The sequence below is a fragment of the Lithobates pipiens genome, unplaced genomic scaffold (genome assembly GCF_037356315.1).
Source record: "Lithobates pipiens isolate NorthernLeopardFrog02 unplaced genomic scaffold, aLitPip1_a1.2 Scaffold_18, whole genome shotgun sequence".
In the NCBI taxonomy this organism is placed as follows: domain Eukaryota; kingdom Metazoa; phylum Chordata; class Amphibia; order Anura; family Ranidae; genus Lithobates; species Lithobates pipiens.
Window position 1 is genome coordinate 170,328,904 of NW_027507758.1, and position 18,629 is coordinate 170,347,532.

The window sequence follows — 18,629 nt, forward strand, 5'->3', positions numbered from 1 at the left end:
ATCCGATCGTTCAGAACGCGGTGACGTAGAACACATATGACGGGACTATAAAGAGTGCAGTAGCCAATAGCTTTCATCTCGTAATTTATTCTGAGCATGCGTGGCACTTTGTCCGTCTGAATTATCTACACATCGGAATTGAAGTGATTGGATTTTGTTGTCGGAAAAATTTTAGATCCTGCTCTCAAACTTTATGTGTTGGAAATTCCCACATGAAAAGTCCGATGGAGCCCAAACACAATCCGACAACAAGACCCGATCGCACATTTTCCATCGGAAAGTCCGTGTGTACAGGGCATTAGAGTTTAGATCTTTAAAGTGGAATTTTACCCTCTCTAGCAACTTCATATAATTTTCCTCTTGACCCCAACTATAGAACAGAATTGGATATTTGTTTATTGTTGTGGGGGAATACCTTATTTTTTTGTGCATCCCCTCCCCTCACTTGCTTATTACAGGCCGCAGTGCTTGCAGTCTTTTGGGACACCCACTTCACGGGTCCCAGTAGGTGTACTCTATGGTACTCATAGGCCAGCTGTCTACTCAAGGTTTTTGCAGCTACCCCATCGATGATGATATTACATGTGCATTATCACAGGGCTGTTGCAAAACCCAGAAGACAAAGTCGCCCGCCCCCCCCACCGTGATGTCAGAAAAAGATGGCTACCTGGAATTAAGTATGCTGTGGCTTAGAGGCAGATCCATAGGGTTCTCCAAGCCTGTGGATATGTTTTTAGAGAACAATCTGGTTAATCAGGTAAGCATAAGGTAACCTCATGCTTAAAGTTTATCTTTAAGCATGAGGTTTAACCTGTTGTTGACAAGCGCTATTAATTAGGCAGTTGTCAACAAGGGTTTAAATCTAATCCTTACAAACTCTCCTCACTAACCTCATATGCCATAGTGTAAGCAGAGGAATGTGCAAGTTGACATATCTCAGAAGTCTCACACCGGAACTGTTAACTGGAAAAGGGGCATAAAGAGGAGCTTCATTATATACATGTATATCCCATCTCACTGATCTCTCCTGAGCCTAATCATGCTGTAAGTATTGACATCTTGTAATTGAGCTCGTATAGAAAAATCAAATGTATTTAGAAAATAGCAAGCTGAGACGCATCAGAAATAAGAACAAATCAATAGCTCTGACCTATTCCAGTATATGAATAAATTATAAATATTTCTACATGAAATGTCAATGCTATATTTAGTCACTTACTATATAATAAAAGTGTATATGTCTATTTTATTCTGGGTCAAATAAGGAGAAACTGTACACATAAAACAAACCAGTGCCAAGAATTAAAAAAATGCTGCTCTGCCGTCATTTCACGTAGCTTTGGAAGTACTCGTTAAAAGTTATTGTTGCATACACAAACCGTTTTAGACTCTAGCTTGTTGAAAAGTAGTGTAAACTTTGTTCAACAGTTATAAATATTGAACAGTAGCTCAACACTTTGTAGACCACATTAAATATTGTTCTGCAAACCAGTATCATTTGCGCGTCTGTAAAACAGTGTGCTTAAAAAAATGATATGATCATAACATTTCTAATAAGCCATTTAGAGTGACGGTAAAACGAATAGGTTTACAAGGGATACGTTTGGACATATGACTATTTTAACAAGTCCATACGTTAATGTTATAATATTTAGTAACATTGTATATATTTTTTTAAATATATGTTTTACTAATACAGTGCAGTAATTACAGGTGAATTTTATATTTTGTCTTCCCTGCTATTCCCTTTCCCCATAAACATGCTAAGGAAATAGTGAAATAAAATCTCTTAGTCTTCATGACGGACATTATTTTAGACCAAGTGACATCATCACTAGGTTTCTTTGCATCTCTATGCAATGCAGGCAGATAATGGCTGGTGGGAGGGACCGGCAGCGTGCTGTATGTAGCTTCCTGAAAACCGGAAACAGGATAATGCCCATATGAGATTGCTGAGCCTCTATATTTGAAAGATCTGAATATATATTGAATGAAAGGGATTGGTCAGGGACAGTAAAGCCTAATACTCACAATGAGATTATCGGACGAATGATCGTATGTTTTTTTTTTGTTTTGTTTTTTCATGTTAGTCTCATATTGAAAATGAAAAGGTTGCTAAAGTAGGAAAGTTCTCGTACAACACAATAACATTTTGGAAGTGATGTAATGTATTGTATTTGTATTGGATTTTCAGATGAAAACTGTACAATTTGGTATCATACAAGAAAAATGTATGTGTTTGTCCCTTCAGAAAATTTCTGAGGAAAGCTGTGTACTAGCAATCAGATTATAGTATAATCACTTCAAAAGTGGTATTTTTTGTACCATTTTCTGATCATGTGTATGGGCCTTAAGGCTGGGGAGGAAAGGTCTAAATAATTCTGGATGTCCTCCAGCCAGGAATTGAGGGGAGCTCTACATGATTTGCTGTAGCTTCTAATGTACACTGTTCAAAGCTCACATTGTGCAGTGAAATCAGGCTAAGCAATTTTAGTATGAAAGGAACTTGTAGAACTGTTCAAGGTGGAAGGTTAATTCAACCTTAAGCTCAAGGCATGTGACTTTGCCTAGAACTGAGTGGGTTTTAGGAAAACAATGTCATTAATGTGCTGCAGTCAGGAAGGTATTATTAGTTTCTCCTCTCCCAGTGATCACGTATTCAGATTGTACAATAAGACATGGAAAGGTAGTGTCATAGACACTCCTCTTATAGAGTACGTACATACAAACTCCTTGTAGATAGTGTCATTCATAGACGTTGATCCAGTGTGTGGCTATCCTTATCCTTAGGCTGGCTATACATTATACAATTTTGTTTTACAATTTTTCTTTTGATTTACGAAAACTAGGCATGCACCGAAATTTTGGCCGCCGAAACATATCGGCCGAAAATGGCCCTTTCTGCAATTTGCCAAAAGGAAAAAACGGCCGATAATTGAGCCGGAAATGGGGCGGGGCCTGGGCGGCCCATCATCACATCACCGCCCCTGGTGCCGCCCATCATGGGAGGTGTATAGCGCAGGAGAGCCGCCTCCGCCGTATGGTTCAATAGAGCGCCGGGAACATCACAGCTTTAATTTTAATAGCTGTGTGTTCCCCCGTTGCGCGCCCTCCCCCTTGTTCGGGCAACTTTGATAGACAGATCACCCATCCAGATTCTCTTTGCTGCATCACTGGCTGCACGGGGGGCATCACTGGCTGCACAGGGGGTCACACTGGCTGCACGGGGGGGCCACAACACTGGCTGCATGAGGGGACACAACACTGGCTGCACGAGGGGACACAACACTGGCTGCACAGGGGACACCACACTGGCTGTACAGGGGACACCACACTTATCTCTTTTATCATGTCACCAGTCTCTGACCACATCCTGTACCATGTCGCCAGTCTCTGACCACCTCCTGTACCATGTCGCCAGTCTCTGACCACCTCCTGTACCATGTCGCCAGTCTCTGACCACCTCCTGTACCATGTCGCCAGTCTCTGACCACCTCCTGTACCATGTCCCCAGTCTCTGACCACCTCCTGTACCATGTCGCCAGTCTCTGACCACCTCCTGTACCATGTCCCCAGTCTCTGATCACCTCCTGAACCATGTCCCCAGTCTCTGACCACCTCCTGAACCATGTCGCCAGTCTCTGACCACCTCCTGTACCATGTCCCCAGTCTCTGACCACCTCCTGAACCATGTCGCCAGTCTCTGACCACCTCCTGTACCATGTCGCCAGTCTCTGACCACCTCCTGTACCATGTCGCCAGTCTCTGACCACCTCCTGTACCATGTCGCCAGTCTCTGACCACCTCCTGTACCATGTCGCCAGTCTCTGACCACCTCCTGAACCATGTCCCCAGTCTCTGACCACCTCCTGAACCATGTCCCCAGTCTCTGACCACCTCCTGTATAAAAATTTTTTTTAAAAACCTTCATTTTCGGTATTGGTGCTGTTTCGGAATCGGTTTTTGTTTTCGGCCTAGTGTATTTTTCATTTTCGGCATCGGTTTCGGCACCAAAAAACCCATTCGGTGCATCCCTAACGAAAACCATATAATATGAGGTCAAACCTAAAAACTTTTAATTCTTATGCAATCAGGCAGGCCCTTGCACTATATAGTTGAAGGCAAATTGAAAAATTGCATAATGTAAGGCCATCTTAAATTTGTCAATACCTGTGCAATACCTGTGAGTGTGATTTGGAAAGATTTGGGAAGAAGACCTTAGCTTCCATAAGGCAAGCTTTCAGTGCTTAGTCTTCATAGGTTGTGCAGTTAGTATATAGTAGAGATATAGTAGAAAGAATAGGAAGAGACAAAACATCTTCAGAGTAATACTATTAATGCCTAAGAAGATTTCAACAGCTTTTCTCATAGGATTTGGAGTTAGAGCCATGTGAAGTTAATAGCTTTATAAAAGAATTGCCAAACCTTCAAGGCTGCAGCAGCATAAACCCACTTAGCTAATGAGTAGCAAAGAAATTCCTTACTTCTGGTGGTCCTAGATTGGCTGACATACAGTAGCCCTGCAAACAACAAGTGGCAAGTAGGGATGGGCCGAACAGACCCCTGTTCAGGTTGCACTAGAGCTTTCGAACACCGTGAAAGTTCGGACCCAAAAAAACAAACCCCATTAAAGTCAATGGGACCTGAATGTCAAAAATCTAAAGTGCCCAATTTAAAGGCTTATATGCAAGTAATTGGGCATACAATGGTTATAGGGGCCCGGGTCCTGCCCTGGGGCAGGAAAAAAAACAAAGCCTTCCCACCATAAACTTATAGAGTTACTCTTGATGAAAGCAAGAATTGGCCTTGCTGTAAAATAAATTGCATTGATATGCAATTGTCAAACAGTTGCTGAAAAATTGGTCTTTGGGTGTAACTTGTGCCCATGAAACCTATACCAAAAACATTCTTCCAGATGAAATGATTGAACACCCTGAAAGCTAGGCAGCCTCGAAGTCCTGCAGAGATTCCACATCCCAAAAAGACTTAATCAGTGACATCGGCATCAGGGGCTGGTAATCCAGGACTGATTCATTTTTATAAAAGTCAAACAGTCCACGGAGTCTGTGGACAGACACACTCTATGATCAGTAACCAAACCTCCTGCAGCACTGAATGTCTGTTCTGAAAGCACGCTGGATGCAGGGCAGCCCAACAATCAATAGCATACTGGGCAAGTTCTGGCCAGTGGTCTATTCTCTTGACCCAGTAAGTCAGTGGATCGTCAGCTGGAAAACTCTCAATCTCTGTTTTGGCCCCAAGGTAATCATCCACCATGTCATGCAGATGCTGCCGATGGGATGTGGAAGCTGACAGCCCTGGGCGGCAAGGAATAAAAAAAATCCAAAATGCCTCACTTAGGCAGATGCCTTCTCCAGCGCTCCTCTCTTGACCAAGAGAAGACTCAAAACTATGTTTTCCACAACACTATAACCTACTGGAGTCAGGAAAAACATTCAATAAAATCCTCTTTAACGTGTCCTCAAGAGAGTTTATCTTCTGCACTCTCTGTGGGGATTGGATGAGTTCTGAGACCTTCCTCTTATAACGGTGGTCAAGGAGGGTTCCCAACCAGTAATCATCTTTCTCCTTTATGTCACGTATTCTTGGGTCCATTCAAAGGCTTGGAAGCATTTGGCTGCCCATGCATCTCAAATTTGCCGATGCTTGAGAAACAGACTCCTCGGGGTCACTAAGGATGACAGCATCTGGAACTTCCTCCTCCCAGCCACGTACTACTCCCAAGGGTTCTGGGGTTGGAAAGCCATCGCTTACAGATTGACGCATTTCTTCCTCTTCTTCAAAGCCTATGAAAGTGCCAGAATCCTCCTCCTTATCCTCCTCCTCTCTCTCCCCCTGTGTCTTCTGTGACATAGGAATGATGGTGTCTAGATAAAGTGGGCCTTGCTCTGCCTCTAGTGCCCTGTCCATAATGCCATGCAGAGTCTGCTCCAGCAGGAATACAACAGGGATTGTATCACTGATGCATGCACTGTCACTGCTCACCATCCTTGTGGCCTCCTCAAATGGTGACAATACAGTGCATGCATCCTTAATGAATCAGCCATTGGCATGGGGAAAAAAAGCCAAGGCTGCCTGAGCCTGTCTTCGTGCCGTATTGGCACAGGTACTCGTTGACGGCCATCTGCTGCATGTATAGCCGCTGCAGCATTTACCAAAGTTGAGTTCCACCTGGTGGGCATGTCACAAATCAGGCGGTTTACGGGCAGGTGGAATTCCCGCTGAATTTCAGCCAACTTAGCACTGGCTGTGTATGACCGCCTGAAATGTCTACAGACTCTTCTGTCCTGCTTTAGTACTGTACATCTTGCAACCCTGGGTACGTACTTAGGAAACGCTGCACCACCAAATTGAAGACATGTGCCAGGGATGTCACATGTGTCAACTTCCCCTGTCTAAGGGCAGACCGGAGGTTTGAGCCATTATCTGACACCACCATTCCTGGCTCCAGCTGGCGTGGTGTGAACCACCTTTGGGCCATTCCCTGCAGAGCTGCAAGAATCTCTGCTCCGGTGTGGTTCCTGTCCCCTAAACACACCAGCTGAAGCACTGCATGGCACATTTTAGCCTGACTCTGGGAATATCCCTTTGAACATTTAGGGGGTACCTGATGTTCATAGGACAATTCTGCAGAGGAGGGCATGGAGGTGGCGAAGACGGAGGAGGGGGTAGAGCTCACAGGTCTGGTATCATCACCAAAAGCTGTATGGAGATGTGGGGGCACAACAAGCTGCAGCACCGAGCCTGCATCCTTTCGAGTTGCAAGCAGCGTTACCCAGTGTGCTGTGAACTAAATATATCTTCCCTGTCCATGCCTGCTGGACCACGTGTCAGCAGTAATGTGGATTTTACGGCTGACTGCCTTGTCCAATGATGCTAGAACATTCACTTCCACGTGATGCTAGAGAGATGGAACGGCCTTACGTGAAAAGTAGTAGCGAATGGGAACCTGCCATTGTGGTACAGCACATTGTCCGAATTTATGGAAGGAGGCAGAATCCACCAGGCTGAAAGGAAGACGTTGGAGAGCCAACAGATTTGACAAGCTTGCATTTAGACGCTGGGCATGTGAGTGGCAGGGACTGTATTTTTTTTTCCGCTGCAGCAGATGGGGCAGAGAAATTTGCCGGAAACAGTCTACAGCTTGTGGTGTGCTGCTCTCAGATTTGCTGCTAGGACCTGGAACACCCTGTGCTATACCATCATCCCTGTCAGTGGAGACTGCTGAGAGGTAATAACTCAGTATCACAGGGGCAGATTGAAGTGGGTAAGGAGGAGGAGGAGGGACAGATTTGTGCCCTTTTTATGTGGCTATGGTTGGACGGTTGGACGTTAAGTGCCTTGTTAAGCATGTGGTACCCAAATGGTTGGTGTTTTTACCACGTTTGGTGTGCCTGAGACACAGTTTGAACATAGCAACAGGGCGATCTGCTGAAAAAGATGTGCTGAAAAAGGCCCAGACAGCTGAGCTTTGTGGAGTGGGCCAGGAGATAACAGCTGCAGAATGTGATGGAATATGGCGGCTGCTCTCTACTCTTTCTTGGTGTCGCCTTCCCTTCAGTTTCCTCCTCTGCTCTATCTGTCACCCAAGTCACACCAGTGACCTCATCATCATCATCACCTTCTCCATCTCCTCCATCTTTATCATTACCACTGGAGACAACTTGGCAATACACTGCAGCTTGGGGAACATGAATGAGCCATGATTGGATAAAGTCATGATGACAGTATCCAATCATGACTCTGACAGTGCTCTGTGCCCTGATTGGCTGAAGCTTTCACTTTTTCAATTTTATTTTAATTTAGTTTATTATTTATTTTTCATTGGATTTAATGATTTTAGCAGCTCACAAGGTTTTCACCTACTCAGTGTTTCATTGACCAATGAACCTCTAGGAACAGCTTAAACTCATTGTAAAGTCTTGTTTAAAAAAAATAATAATAATAACAAACATGCTATACTTACCTCCTCTGTGCAGTTGGTTTTGCACAGAGTAGCCCAAATCCTCCTCTTCTCGGGTCCTTCTTCGCTGCCCCCGGCCCCTCCCTCCTATCGAGTGCCCTATAGTCAGCAGCTTCCTATGGGAGCCCTGCCTTCTCTCTCCCCTGATTGGCTGACTGACTTTGATTGACAGCTGCGGGAGCCAATGGCGCCGCTGCTGTGTCTCAGCCAATCAGGAGGAGTGTCCCAGATGTCTTAGACATTGGTGGACACCGCTGGAGAGGGATGGGGCTCAGGTAAGTAATTTGGCACTGTGTCGCTTTAACTGACAAAATTAACGTCCTTTTTTTCCCACGAATAGAGCTTTCTTTTGGTGGTATTTGATCATCTCTGTGATGTTTATTTTTTTGCGCTAAAAAAAGAGCGACAATTTTGAAAATAACATATATTTTTTACCTTTTGCTATAATATATATCCAAAAGAAAAATGTAAAAAAACTAATTTCTTCATCAGTTTAGACCAAGATGTTATAGCATCTACAAAATAGGGGATAGATTTATGGAATTTTATTATTATTATTATTATTTTTTACTAGTAATGGTGGCAATCAGTGATTTTTAGCAGGTCTGCAACTTTGCGGTGGACAGATCAGACACCTAACTGACATTTTTGACACTTTTTTGGGAACCAGTAACATTATTACAGTAATCAGTGTTAAAAACGTGCACTGTTAATGTACTAATGACACTGGCAGGGGAGGGGTTACATTTTTTCCCTGGGTGTGTTTACAACTGTATGGGGGACTGTGTAACTGGGGAAACACACAGATGTGTCTTCCTGCATAGCAGAAATACAGAAGCTGTGTGATCTTCCATGTCAGAACAGAGTTTTTCGCAGGTGGCCGGCGGACATCGAGTCGGTCCCACCTGCTGATTGACTCCTCGCTTTCCAGTGGGCACATGCGCGAGCCCACAAATTGCCGTGTATGAGCCTTGTATGAGCTGACGATTCACAGTGAATCGCGGGATTGAGCGACGTTGCCGCAGTACAACTGCAGCGTCTGGTCCTTAAGCAGTTAGGCAAGGTGTTTTGTAAAACATCCTCTTCAGTGGAGGTGTGCATACTAAAGTAGAGTCTGTGGCACCCTCTAAATACTCATGAACCAGAGGTTACTGACAATAGATTGTTATGAATAAGGATGATCGTATACTGGTAGTATCATTCCCTAAAATGATGAGTGGGGAGATACCTGGCCATTTTCATTTTACTTTAAGACCTCATTCACCTGGGTGTACCTATCTTTACACCCATGCAGGGGGTGTACCTATCTTTACACCCATGCAGACTATTTTTGTACGCAGGGGATGCACAGGTGTTTCATGCAGATAGTCCCATTCATGTCTATTGAGATGCAACAGCTGCACGGATGCAGCCACTGGACGAATTTGACAACCATGCAGGTGCACACTGTCTTCGTTTGGGGGGCACACACCGCTACAGCTGTCAAATTGGGGCAGTAGCTGTGTCCATGCAACCACTGCATTTCAGTAGGCATGGAAAACTGCATGCAGATATATTGAACACCTGTGCATTTTGTGTGGGCAAAGGCAGCCTTTTGCACGGGTGTATGGATAGATATGCTCACGTGAATGAGGCCTAAAATCGACTTCATACATGTGCAGTGCATTAATACACACATGTTAATGTGCGTTAAGGCAGTGGTCATCAACCCTGCGCTCAGGGCCCACTAACAGGCCAGGTTTAATGTATTACCTTGGGCAGATGCAGACTAGAATACTGCATTCACTGAGCAGAAAATTATATCACCTGTGATGTATTTCAGTTATCTTGCAAACCTGGCCTGTTAGTGGGCCCTGAGGACAGGGTTGATGACCACTGCGTTAGGGTGCACACTACCATTTATTGCATTAAGACAAACCATTTATTTTGAATAGGCTGCCAGCATTGCTCCCAACTGTCCCTGATTTCGAGAGACTGTCCCTCATTCAGAACAAAGGCCCTCTGTCCCTCTTTCCTCCTCATTTGTCCTTCATTTTGGTCTGATCTATATAGTTGTATATAAAATACACTACTTATCTATCAGAAAGTGTTTCCCAATGCTAAACCTTTCATCCAATTTCTAATTTGCTGCATTTGTACATTCCAAAAGCTAAAATAAAGGAATAGTAGTGGTAAAAAAAGCACTTGTAGATTTAACCAATCACTTTTTTAGTAAAATTCTCCTTTAAGGGGGGCATGGCAGAGGGTGTGTCCTTTCCTTACATATGTTTGCTAATAGGTGTCCCTCATTATCATGTCATTTGGGAGGTATGTGCCAGCGTACCCCAGCATACCAGCAACTACACCTGACCCATTTTTAGTAGTGCACTACTGCATGTTGGGGCACGGTGCAACACAGGTACATTGCTTTAGTGTGTTGGGAGTGCTTTCAAAATAAATGTCACAACAGTGCATTACTATGGTGCATTACTGCAACAGGAAAAACCCTGAAAAACTGTTGCAATTCTAGCATGACACTGAGAGTGGCACTATAAAATTTTTATTCTTCTAACGAGCAGGGCTCTCTGATTCCTACTGTGTTATATTATATTGTAATTGTACTGTCTGTCCTTATGTTGTAAAGTTCTGCATAAACTGTCGGCGCTATATAAATCCTGTATAATAATAAACTATTTTCCATAAAGCAGTAAAGGATCGGGACCTGATCTAGAATAGCCATACACATAGCTATTTGTGATCGATCTATGTACAAGCAATCACAAACAAATCAATCAAACGAGTGGCTCCACATGTTTGAGGCACTCATCGCAAATTACAACTTATTTAGGAAATAATTGACAAGATTTTTTTACCTGCAGTTACCCAAGGGCAAATTTTGAGAACCATTTTCTGAATTGTAGATGTCTGATGAATATTGAAAATATAGTCAAAAATACATTATTTAAGAATTATCATTTGAATTATCATTATCAATTGTTATGATCATCAAAGGCACAAATTCAGCTCTCAAGCTAAACCATTCTTCTGTATTTGTAATGTAAACACACAGTTAAATATTTTAGCAAAGGAAGGAAGTTTTAAAGGAAATGTAAAAAAAATCTACAGATAACTATGCCTTTGTTGTTAATTTAAAACTTCCAGTAGCATTAAAGTGTATCAGGGTATTGTTGGCTAAAATATTTTTTAGTTTCTGGCTACAGTGGTGAAGGGCAGGTTAGGTTTTTCTCTTTTTTTTACAGCAAAGGTCCAATGAAGCCCACACACGGTCGAATTGTCTGACGGATTAGTTCCGTCGGACCTTTGCTATCGGCCACGATATAAGTCCGGCCACGGGTACACAGCATAAGGCTTGGTTCACACTTTTGCAATGCGGGAACCCTGAAAATCCACTGCGGGTTCCCGCATTGCACCCGACTCGCACAGCAGTTCACACTGCCATATGCGAACTGCTGTGGGTGTCAATACAATGTTAATGACTCCCCCATTTCAGCTCGCATATTTCACTGCAAACTGACAGTTCGGACATGAATTGGATCGCATATGTGTGAACACAACCAATGTAATCTGATTCTGGTGCGGACCAAAAAGAAGTGCGAGTTTGGTCCGAATGCGATGCGATCTCAGCTATACAGAGATCGCATCGCACGGACATTGCATGTGATTTGCACTGCAGTGCGAATCAAATGCGATCTCACACCACGAACAAATGTGAACTGGGATTTAAGGCCCGTACACATGATCAGAAAATCATTAGAAAAATACCACATTTGAAGCGATTGTACGATATAAGTTAAGCACACATAGTTAAATGTATTTTTTTTAAACCAACTTTTAGTGTCAGTACTTGAAAAATATAGAAATAGTGGCAGACGAACAGGGGTGATCCTCTCTTGTAAAAAATATATGATAATAGAATTTTCAGCATTGTAAGGCCCATAGAACGACTAATGCCACGTACACACGACCGGATTTTCCGGCAAACTAGGTCCAACGGTCTTCCGAATGAATGGACTTGCCCACAGACGGATGGACTAAGTCTGTTTGAAAGTCCGTTCGTTTTGAACATGCCGTATGACGGGACTAAAAAAGGAAGTTCAATCGCTAGTAGCCAATAGCTACCCTCGTATTTAGTCAGTTGGACCAGCACACAGACTAACGGTTTTCCCGATAGGAATTGAGCCCGTCGGACAGATTTGAAACATGCTCTATTTCTAGGTCCGTCTGATTTTTAAAATGAAAAACGATCAGACTAGGTCGGACCTAGCCTGCTGGAAAGTCCGGTCGTGTGTACGCGGCATTAGTCTATATTGTAGCCACTATGTTTTAACAATGGAAATGAAGCTAGTATTCTCACAATGGGTTGTAATAACATACAATAAAAGAATAATATGCAAGAAAAGATGCATGCAATAACAATATGTTTAAACATAAATCTGGACAATATACACATGTGATGACTACGTTAGTTTAATAACCTATGCCTCTGTGCCTCTGCTAGAAACATGATAAGGTAGGAAGGTCTGAATTCAGATCATTCAGCATCAGGTTACTGCACAGAGGTATAATGCGGGTGGAAAGGGACAGCCCAGGTCTAAAGCCTTTATTGAGCTGTTAATCAGCTTGTTCATGCACTGTGTGTTTAGCCTAGCTGATGTCACTGTCTGCTCGGATTACTGATCATATACAGTTCACGCCTAACTATTGTTATTAAAAAGAAATGTAGTGAAGTAAAGGTTAATTACAAGCAAAGCACAACATTTTGCAATGCAAGCCAATAGAATAGCTGTTTATTTTGCATACATTTCATAGGGTTACCACTTTATCCCTTGTAAATAAATACATTGAAATAACACAAGCTTTGGGGCTAATTAAGGTTATAAGTAAATCTACTCAAGGCCGTACCTGCATCAGTGTTAATTTTGGCTGCAAATTTCGATTAAGTTTTAGTCTTAATCTTAGAACCAAAATGGCATTTTAGTTTTAGTCCCATTTTAGGCCTCTTTCACACGGGAGATATCCGTTATGATCCGTGATGATCCGCCCCGTGAACATCTGCTTGCTCAGCGGGGATCGCGCCGCCGGGTTAGAGATATATCCTTGATCCAGAGGACAAACAGCTTCCACAGGCTGGATCTAGCAACCACTGGATAGGCCTCTCTCACTGACCTAGCAGTCGGTGAGATGCTCGAACAAAGTCTCTGCCACAGACTTGTCAATTCAAACTAAATCATTGTGCAATCCTCTGCCACAGGAAAGCACATTCAGCAACTTATTGAGAAATTAAAGAGTTGTCACAAAGTACCAGTTTCTTTCAGCAATACTTTGTGATAGGTGCCCCGGGATGCGTCCTTCAACTGAGTCTCCAGGCTCTTCCAGAGATACCAGTCTTGTCGCTCGATCCTCTCCTGAAAAAGTCCCCCCCTGGATCCTCCAGTCACTTGGATTCTCCCCGCATTCAAGACAGCACAGGACCACCCCTGGATTGGTAGGCCCCAAGACTTTTGGGCCCACCCTTTCAGTTACAAAGCCTTGAGCCAGCCGGCCCCAAGACAAAGACTGGCAGCACACACCTCAGGCCAGGAGAGCTATGAGGTTGGGATAACAAACCCCAAAAATATGGTGCCTGTACCTTAAGTACCCTTACCCAGAATACACAGCAGGTGAACCATTCCCACTGGGCTATTTCTGAGCAAAAGGAAACCCAATACATTCAGCCTGTTCCAGCACTTACCAGTGGTGACAGCGACACCCACGGCCCAGTGGAAACTAGCACAACCCAGCTGAACTGGTACAGAAACCAGAACTTTGACATAATTAGTCTGAGCCAAACTGCAGCTTCAGACAAACTTAAATTTACAAAAAACAATAGTGTCTGCTCATTAGGATATATATATATATATATATATATATATATATATATATATATATATATATATATATATATATATATATATATGCATATACCTACTTGTGTATATGATTGTGTAGCAAAAAACAGCCTTTTAATGTTTACACAAATGTTTAGATATAGCATCTTGGCACCAATGACCAATGTGTCCAGAGTAATACATTTACGTATTAATCCATAGATATAGATATATATTGGTTTATAAGTAAGTGTTTAGAAATCCATTTTAGAGTTACCATTGATCTATTGAGATTGTGCCTCACTATACTTTTGCTAATGTTATTGCAAGCATTTGTTTCCTGGCCCTTTTAAAAACCTGCTGGTTTCCAAATTGGGCTCAATATTATTGTGTCGGCTAATATTGTCACATAAGTCTGCCTATTTATTTTCTTCAGAAGTGTGGGCTCATGGAAAAGAGCTGATATCTCCACCAGTAAGTCCAAAGATCTACTGCTGGAGTAAAAAATTAAACCTTTTGCTATACATTATGGGACCTGTAACCAACTAACATACCATCACATCCAACAAGATACAATAGTTATTGACACAGAAGTAACTGACATTTTAAACAGGGCTTTTGGACTTCACGAATAAGTGTTAAAACGTGCTTTTTTCTGTTTGCAGCTTCTACATAAGAATGGAAAAATTGCAATACTTAATGGAACATCTGATGGAGAAGAGACCGTTGAAGTGATCATAGAGGCTGAGGATATAAATGGATTTCAGGAGGAAGAGGTAGCAAAAGAGGGTATGTACGTGACTTTCTGTAATTATTTCACTGTGTGTTTAAAGGAGAAAAAGATACCATTGCTACATAACCCATTTTGCAATTTAATGTAACTGAACATTAAAGGGGTTGTAAAGGTTCATTTTTTATTTTCTAAATAGGTTCCTTTAAAGAGGAAGTAAACCCTTCCAAACAACTTGGACCTATAGGTAAGCCTAGATTAAGGCTTACCTGTAGGTCCAAGCAATATCTCCTAAACCTATATGGTTTAGGAGATATTTGCCCGAAAATGGGCACCGCTGTCTAGGGCGCATGCGCCGTAGACAGCGGCGCGCATGCGCACTAAATGCGGCAAATCCAAGAATGGATTTGCCAAATTTGTCGACTCCCGTGCGCATGCGCGGGAGTGACGTCATCGCGGCTTTGCCGTATGACAGCGGCGGAGCTGCGAGGCGCGACTCCCGTGCGCATGCGCGGGAGTGACGTCATCGCGGTTGCGCCGCTGTGATTCGTCGGAGCTGCGAGACGCCACAAGCAACATGGATGCGGCGGACTACAGGGGACAGCGGCGACTTCGCTGGCTCCTGTGTCAGGTAAGTGACACATAATGAGCTACTATGCGATGCATAGTAGTCCATTATGCTTTACCTTTGCAGGGAAAAAAAGAGGAAGTAAACCCATCAGGGTTTACTTCCTCTTTAAGCTCGTGCATTGTTGGTTCACTTACCTTTTCTTTCGATTTCCCTTATAAATGTTTTTTTTCTTTGTTTTCTTTGTCTGAATTTCTCACTTCCTGTTCCTCCTCAGTAAGCTGTTCAGTAAGCTGTTCTGGCTGACTAACCACCAGCTCGGATGATGGTGAGAAGTTTACTGAGGAGAAACAGGAGGTGAGATATTCAGACAAAGAAAAAAAACATTTAGAAGGGAAATCGAAGGAAAAGGTAAGTGAACCAACAATGCACTAACTTAGAGGAACCTATGTAGAAAATAAAAAACGAACCTTTACAACCCCTTTAACTTTTCATTTCAATTTGCTGCCAGGTGTGAGTTTCTAAAACAATAAATCAAGTGTTGCTTCCTTCCATGGTAACTGAACAGAACATGGTAGGCATCTCTTGGTTGGTCCATGTTTCTTTTGTCCTCAGAACTGTGCACAGAGCTTGAGGTACCATGTCAGGCATCTCTTTCATTAGGAGGCTTCAGGATGATATTCCGGCCAAGGTTCCAAACAGGGCTGAAGATGCAACACCCTATTTTTTACAGCTTTGGAACTGTGATTATAGTAGACAGACTATCTAAAGAACAGAAGCTGCGAATCTGCAGACATGTTTGCCAAAATCTTTGCAAGCGCATGTATATGATTGAGGGATTGAAAAAAAAAAGAAAATGTTTCAAACTTACTTGCAGCAATGGACCCCTAAACTTGCTAGCAAATGTGCCTGATTCAAGAAAAGTTAATTCCGTGTCACAGCCCTCTCCTCCTTGCAGGGCATAGCCCTTTCCTATTCTAGGAGTATCCAATTGTTTTCTGTGCTGACACAGCAAATCTCTCTTTAGAACTCTTTATGGAGCTCCTGGGGTAGGAGTGAAGTTGAACACTGTAAAATGTAACATGAGTGAAAGCTTTGAATCTGCTGACATCGTATCCAAGATGGCTGTGCCCAGCACTAGTCTCAGGGCTTTTATGTTTCATGTATATCCTGCCTACATTTACCATGGCCTCTCATCACATCAAACCCCCTCCAATCACACAGTCTTCCCATCACAGAGCTTCCCAATTCTGCTTCTGGCACCCCAAGGCAGTGCAACTAGCACCCCGGTTGAAAAACACTGATTTAAAATCATAAATAGGCATCATGGAGCAAACCAGGTATTTACAAACATTATCACCTGCCTTGCCTTAAAACCTCAAACCTGCTAAATATGCAGAGAAACGTTTGAAACGTGGGATACATGACCTCGGCGTATGGCTGCTCTTACAAAAATAAAAAAAAACTCCGGTGACCTGCGAGCTGTCAGGGTTGTGTTTGGTTTTGACCGTATTTCTAGGAAGTTGTTTGTGAATGAATAGCAGGAAATAATTGCAGGATGATCAAATTTTGCTCCATCAGTGATGAATCACACTACTCAACATGCTCATAAAAAGGGAAAGGGGACAGGATGGAGAAAGTTGAGATAGAACACACAATGATTGTTTTGAGCAGACCTTGAGTTAAAACCGGATATTTCTTACACTTCATGCCTTTTCGGTGGAAGTCACCTGTTTAACCCCTTACACACTGTGTAACTCAGCACTGGCATCATTCAACAGGGAGACTGGCTAGCTGTTAAGTGTATTTTTTTGTAGACTCCGTCCGGTGTTCGGTTGACCTTCCCTGTTCAAGATAAATACAAAAAGATGTGTAATAGTAGGAGCCTTCATGTATTTTGGGGGTCAATGCATGTACTCTACATAACAGTAAAAACCTAGTAGATACTAAGGCTGGATTCACACCTATGCAGTTTTAGTTATTTTTGCATTTTGCATATTTGCACTACAGTCCATTTAACATGGTTTCCTATGGAACACGTTCGGTAATGCAAATCTGCAAAATGCAAAAAGCACTAAAACTGCATAGGTGTGAATCCAGGATAATAGAATGAGTAGATGAAAAGAAAAAAAACTCTGTCCTCAGAGATAGCCAAGCACCATGTAAAATGATAAGGCCTTATGCATGCTGGGCTTTAAAAAAGCAAGCCTACGGGGTTGATTTACTAAAGGCAAATACATTGTGCACTTTTAAGTCTTGAAGAACAGTTGCTCCAGAGCTTAGTAAATGAAAAAAAGCTCTGCTAACTTACGTACATCATCCAATCATGTGCAAGAAAAAATGCTGCTTTTTTTTTTTTTTTCTTGCAGGCGATTGGGTATTCTTAGCAAAGTGAAGCTTTACCTTATTTACCAAGCTCTGGAGCAACTGCCTTTGCAGAGTGCAACTGCAATTTGCAAAGTGCAAAGTCTATTGGCCTTTAGTAGATCAACCCCTATGTGTCCATGCACACATAAGCATTTAAAGGCGTATTAGAAGAGGAGTGTTCACAAGCTGCCATAGGTGTGTTCACAAGCCAAATGTGCATTCAGGAGAGGAACTGAAATGCATAAAAAATGCTAAACGTGCCTAAATTTGTGTAAATGCCTTTAAATGTGGCAATACACTAGACGCATCTAGCGTTTGAGCGTTAATGCATCCCAATATTCTGGCCAATAAAATATATTAATGCTGAAATGCTTGATGCTCCTAAATACGCCTAAACATGTACAAAAAAGGCATTAGCTTAAAAGGTTTCTGGCAGGATCAACATGCATTTTTTTGCACTTATTGAACAGATAGAACAACATGATGTCAATGGTATATTTAGCAAGCTAAAACAGACCATGTTAGAGAAGTTCATTGTTAGGGTTTACACACCCTTCAAATGAAAGCATATTGGCCTACATTTACTGTACATGGGCACATGGGAAGGGGGGCAGGGGTGGTACTCTGTGTGAACAGTAGAAGCTGTCAGGTTTGTACCCATTTGAGTGGTTGCATGTGAATAGAACCTCTGACCACACTGGCGGCTGCATCCAGGGTCGGTGTTTCTGTGGAGCTAATTGGCCAAATGAGATATATATATATATATATATATATATATATATATATATATATATATATATATATATCCCACATATTATAATTACGTCCATTAGCTACATTGAGCCACTTCTGAATGTGGCAAATTATCCTTCTCTCTCAGCCCATGTGAATGTAGCCCACATTTTCATCAAGTGATTCAGCAAATTTTGCCATTACTGTTGATACGGCTGACATCATGGCATGATTTGCCTTTCAGAGGATGTCTTCCCCTAAAGCTCAAAAATATATGACGTGGGACAGAAGGATCAAAGCCAGACACATCTGTTGTCATCTTATTTTGCGGAAGACAATAGAAATGGTGGCCACAGACCTTAGACAATAACAAGATTTGCA

The 18,629-nt window shown here is 42.5% G+C and overlaps 1 protein-coding gene across 5 annotated transcripts in view; it reads left to right on the plus strand.

Moving 5' to 3' along the window:
- Positions 1 to 18,629, plus strand: part of AKAP12 (A-kinase anchoring protein 12) — a 218,111-nt gene that overhangs the window by 156,055 nt on the left and 43,427 nt on the right. For 4 of the 5 annotated variants that reach the window (XM_077486374.1, XM_077486372.1, XM_077486377.1 and 1 more), the window contains one exon: positions 14,517 to 14,640. In XM_077486374.1, coding sequence (XP_077342500.1) covers positions 14,517 to 14,640 — 124 coding nt within the window. Of the gene's footprint in view, positions 1 to 1,024; positions 1,045 to 14,516; positions 14,641 to 18,629 lie in introns of those variants that run through there. The other variant, XM_077486376.1, reaches the window with a different exon arrangement.